The sequence below is a fragment of the Rhagoletis pomonella genome, unplaced genomic scaffold, assembly GCF_013731165.1.
Source record: "Rhagoletis pomonella isolate Grant_MI unplaced genomic scaffold, Rhpom_1.0 Rhpom_scaffold_00002, whole genome shotgun sequence".
NCBI classification, from domain to species: Eukaryota; Metazoa; Arthropoda; class Insecta; order Diptera; family Tephritidae; genus Rhagoletis; species Rhagoletis pomonella.
Genome location: NW_023458556.1, coordinates 28,686,309 through 28,691,610, shown reverse-complemented (window position 1 = coordinate 28,691,610; position 5,302 = coordinate 28,686,309). Strand labels below are relative to the sequence as shown.

General features: G+C 39.3%; 1 protein-coding gene across 1 annotated transcript; it reads left to right on the top strand.

The window, feature by feature from the left end:
* Positions 1-4,467: 4,467 nt before the first annotated feature.
* Positions 4,468-5,297, top strand: LOC118734612 (achaete-scute complex protein T3-like; the record flags this gene model as incomplete). The annotated part of the gene is made up of 1 exon (XM_036464316.1): positions 4,468-5,297. A coding segment is annotated over exon 1 (645 nt), but the record flags the coding sequence as incomplete, so codon positions are not given.
* Between the last annotated feature and the right edge of the window lie 5 nt (positions 5,298-5,302).

The window sequence follows — 5,302 nt, the reverse complement described above, 5'->3', positions numbered from 1 at the left end:
ATCCTTTGTGTCAGTGAAGCGAGAAAATTGTATAGCTACGATGGAAGCGTAAGCACAGAAGAACAACAATAATTCTACTTTCAAATAGAATAAAGTATATGGAATATTTTTTTTGTAAGGATATAACAGAAATAAAAGGACACAAAACCTAATAGCAAAAACAATGCCTGTTGTGTAGGTTTTCCTGCGACAACAACAAGTCACAAGCAAGAAACACAATAGTGTAGAAGAAAAGAAATGAAACGTAGGAGTGCACATTCGCACACACGCATCTTTGAAGGATCTAAGAAATACAAGAAAATTGTACGCAAGGAAATGAAAAAAAAATACTATGCAATTGTGTAGGAGTAGAATCTAGATAAATTTTGTAAGTCAGGTAGCTCGGCATAGCCAGGATGCTGCTGCTGCTGCACTGGCACGAATTTGGAGTAGGGGAAAAATCCTGTGCGCAGGTTTTATGTACATAGGTACTCAGCGCGCTGAGGTTAAGGTGAAGGTTATCTGTTGCATTTTACAGTTGATTGTAGGTTAACAGTGCGCTGTTGCTGATTAACATACGTCATCTATGCAGAGAACTTGTTGCTCTGTTATGTGGGGGTGTTTCGTATGTTAGAGAGCAGAATTGGGCTCTGAAATGTAATGTTCTGCTTGGAGTTATTTGCGGAGAGAATCACAGAATAGTATGCATCAACAAGAGCGAGAATGATATGACATTTGTATATACATACTAGGGATGCTAATTTTTTCGTTTTTTACGATCCCGGGATTTTCGGGATGTCGTTATCACAATTTCGGAATCCTGGGATTAGTCCCGCGATTTAGATATTCATTACTTTTCAACAACTTAAATCGAAAAAATTACTTCTATATTGTTTGAGAAACTCTCCCACCATGAAATAAATAATAAATAAATGGGTTTGATGCCTACTTTTTTATTGAAAGTGGCGTTTTTATTTTTTCTCTCTGACCGCAGGATTTATTTTGAAGGACTTTGTAATTTCAAAAATATGATTGATTCCAAAAAATATTAGAAAAATTCAATGCAATGTAGAATAAAAATATGGGTACCAAATGAAAGAGGAAACTTCTTTAAAATTAAAAAAAAAAATAATAATTTTTTGGATTCACAAGGACGAATAGGTAATTTTTTAAGCTGATAAAGTCATAAGGATAAAATTCGAGCATGTTATATCCTTAACATATAATTTTTTCAAAAACAAATATTGTGAAATTTCAAGGATAAAATTTATAAGGACTTTTTCAATAATTACCAGTCCTTATGCACCAGCAAATTTAATCTGCTTAAATTCTACAGAATTTCCTTTTTAATTTGGTACCCACACTTCTTCTCTAAAGACATTTCACTGAATTTTTTAAATCATTTGGCTTATGGTTTCGCGAATATATTGATTTTTGTGTGTTAAATTTGCTATCGCACGGTGTTATATGTATACTGAGCTAGAGATTTACAAAAAACATATTAATTATTAAACAAGTAATTTTTAGCAAAAAAAAAACCTCCTTCAACTCTCATATAAAAAAAAATATATATATATATATCTCATGATCCACTGATCGGATCTTAACCAGATTAGTATGGGACCACCTCTGAGACATTACCTTTCCGATGCAAAAAGAATTATCGAAATCAGTTGACGTGGTCCAAAGTTATGCGGTAACATACATAAAAAAAAAAAAAGATTCCGACGAACTGATAACCTCTTCCTTTTTGGGAAGTCGGTTAATAAAAAAAGAAATATAGCCAATACTGGTGAAGAAAATGAATTTCTATTATTGCCATCAGTGCAAATTACAAAACCCGAAAATCCCGGGATTATTTGCCAAGAATCACGGGATTTTCGAAACCTTAAAAAGGCCGGGATTAACATTCCTAATACATACATGACTTTTCTTAATGCTTACATAGAGTTACATATCATTTCATTAACTTAAAGAAATGTTTAATTTGTTGCCTTAACCTGAGGGACCTAAGAAGAACTCGCAAAAATATTTCCAATTCAGAAGCGTCAGTTGTTTACACCTACTATATACATGCAAATGTATTAAAAAAGGAAATAAAGACGTTCTCGCACGCGGTTTTTGCAAAAAAAAAAATCTTGACGAAGACATTACTGAAGAAATTTCTAGTTGACTGGCAATTTCCTCTGTTTTTTTACAAAGTTCCATTATCTATTCAAACCAGTTGGAGATATATTCTGCTGCAGTCGTCCTTGAATTGGGTTCGTGGACGTACTGTTTTCGTTGTCTAAGAATATTTTCACCGGAGCTACTTCATCTATGAGTACAACATACCCAGAGCGCAGGTGTTGAATATATAGTTCAGTTCCATCTTCCTTGGTACTCGTCACACCACTCGCGAATAGGGCCAGATATGTGTACTATATTTCTGCCGGAATCGCAGGAAGCATTTTCAGCTTTATTGGATATCATCTACGTTTCTGGGCCATATAAAAAGAGATTTTTAGAGCGTTATTTTTGGTTCTTCGAAAGAGACCATTGCTTCTCAATTGCCCAGCGAGTCGAAAACAGTACTTGTTGTCAAAAATGTTGGACTCAAAATTCATAAAGACCTTTATTTCTTGAAAATTTTACTTGCGAACTGTGACGTTTGCCTAGTATCTAATCAAGGGCCTCAATCTTTCACATGGCATCGTCAATTAGAAATTACATGCGAAGTTGAGAAAGTGAATCCCGCGGTAGCTTGCGCAACTAGCAAGCTCTTATTTCTTATGACTTGGGCACAGTATGTTTTCTAATTTCTTTAAGACCAAGCTCAGTTTAATAGCTGGTAATTAGGCCCCAGCAACTCTTCGACGCCGCGCTTGAACAATTCGGCGGTGTTCCACTTTCTTCTGGGATTTTTTTTTTTGCGCCACCTCGTCTTTGGCGCTTGTTCCAAAGCAGACACGCGCTTGATGCTACAACTATTAGTAAACCGACGCTCGTAACTTCATTGAGCTCTTAAACCGAATGGCAAAGTTCACTCTTTTTTAACCGTGAATATTTGTCGAGTTAAAAAATGTTTGTTGGTATAACATAACACAGTGTAGCGTTGTGGACGAAGATATCTAGATGTCAATGTCTTTTGAATGCCAAATTTTCATTAGCTACATATCTCTAATTTGAGCCTAGCGCTTTCCTCATTCCAAAGCGGATCCCGGGCTTACACTTCATCGAATTCTTTACGTTGCGTCTAAAACAGGCACTGCATCAGGATCTGAAGGCTACATATATCGAACACAGTGGGGTAAATTTTCACTTCCAGGTTGGAAAACATACCTCGGTATTGCAAGCCGGTAGAAGTTTACGTATTTGCATTGATGGCTAAGCTGGGCTCCAGGCATGATCAGCTTCTAATGTTAAATGTAATGCAAAGTTAATGTTACTCTCAGCTAAAGTATATTACCAGGCATTAATTAGACCTCAGTCCGTTACAGTCCTCACATCATCGGCCATCCGTTAGAACCTCAGTGAATGTTAAATTGAACTATGACTGGGAGGCCTCAAGGGGCTGAAATCGGGTAAAACTCATATTTCTTCCAATCCCATTGCTTCCATTTAGCAGATGGGACTGCAGATAACTTGCGGCATAGCTAACTGGTTACTTCTCGAGGCACATAAACCTGACTGTCGACAGCATCCAGGCCAACCTTACTTTCTCAACTTGCCTAGGTATACGTCTTTTGGCAGCGACGTGTTGAAAGACTAACACCTAAGCTGCTTCGATTTATTCGTAGATCGCGCATATTTAAAGAGTAAAATCGACTCCATTCATTTGAAGCAATGGAATTGGCAGTTATGAATGCTCGGATGATAAGAGCCCCCTACATTGCACATATTAACAATATACATACATTCATGTGCACATATGGGCGTACATATGTACGTGAGTATGTTGGCACACGTCACTTTTTTTTTGTTAAAAGATTGGCCTTTTCGTTCTGATTGCAAGCCAACATTGTCGCTGTTAAGCCACTGTAACCTGCGCATCACAATTGTACAAACTACAAATTCAAAAAACTGTTTAGTCCCCACATAACACAACCAACTGCCTAAGGGGCCCTAAAAAATATTCTTATTAGCTGACACTCTCTCTCTGTATCTTGCCGCTCGCATTTTTGTGCTCCCTCTTATTCACTACCCTTTTGATTACACTGTAATGTGGTGTTGATCCATCGCAGCTCTAAACGAAGAACCCAATTTATGTTGAGGTGCGCGCGAGCAGTTCATGGCACTGGATCGAGAACATTGCTAAGGCACGATCACTTGCGCCACTGTTTAACCCTCTGTCAGCGCATTGACAAGCAACAGGGGAGGAAGCAGGTATGCTACGTACTCACACTGTACTCAATGGAGTGGCACTGTAGGCGAGAAGAGTGAACAGAGTTGCTGCTATGTTGGCTGTTGCTTCATATTGAAATTGTACTTAAGGCGCTACCAGAGGACGAAGGGAATCATTACGGCATTTGATTTCGTAGCAACACAAGCTCGTCTTAGAACAAAACCGAAGAAAATAAAGTAGAAAGTAGTAGTTGAAAATCAGTGCAAAGTCAATCTAATCAAAACCGAGAAAGAAGTTGTATTAGTTCAAATTTTTAAAACAAAAACGCCCAAATAAATTTCGCATAAAAATGGCAAGTGTTTGCATGCCACAAACGGGTTACCAGCAACATCAACAACAACACCATTTTCAAATGTTGAACGGCAACATAATGTTGCTACAAAAGGCGCAACACCAACAACAGCAACTGCAACAACAAAACCTCCACACCGCCGCCTATCAACACAAGAAGCACCAGACCATCGCACCCGCACCAAAAGTTTTGGGCAACAGCAATCTTCACAACATCCAAGTGGGTGCCGCAGGTGGTGTTGGTGGTGGCATGTTGCCGCGCAAGAAGTACACCTACATGAATGTGCCGTACGGCGAGCAGCTGCCATCGGTGGCACGTCGCAATGCGCGCGAACGCAACCGTGTCAAGCAGGTGAACAACGGTTTTGCCAACTTGCGTCAGCATCTGCCACAAACGGTGATCAATACGTTGTCGCATGGTGGACGCGGCGCCAGCAAGAAGCTCTCCAAGGTGGATACGCTACGCATTGCTGTCGAGTACATTCGCGGTCTGCAGGATATGCTCGACGAGTCACAGCCAGCCGAAAATAAATTTCATGCCGGCACACTCTGCGATGAGTCCAGCAACGATGGCAGCAACTATGGTTACTCCTCGATGGGCAGTCCCAGTGAAGCCGCCTACAATCAGCTGCAACAATCCTATCACTC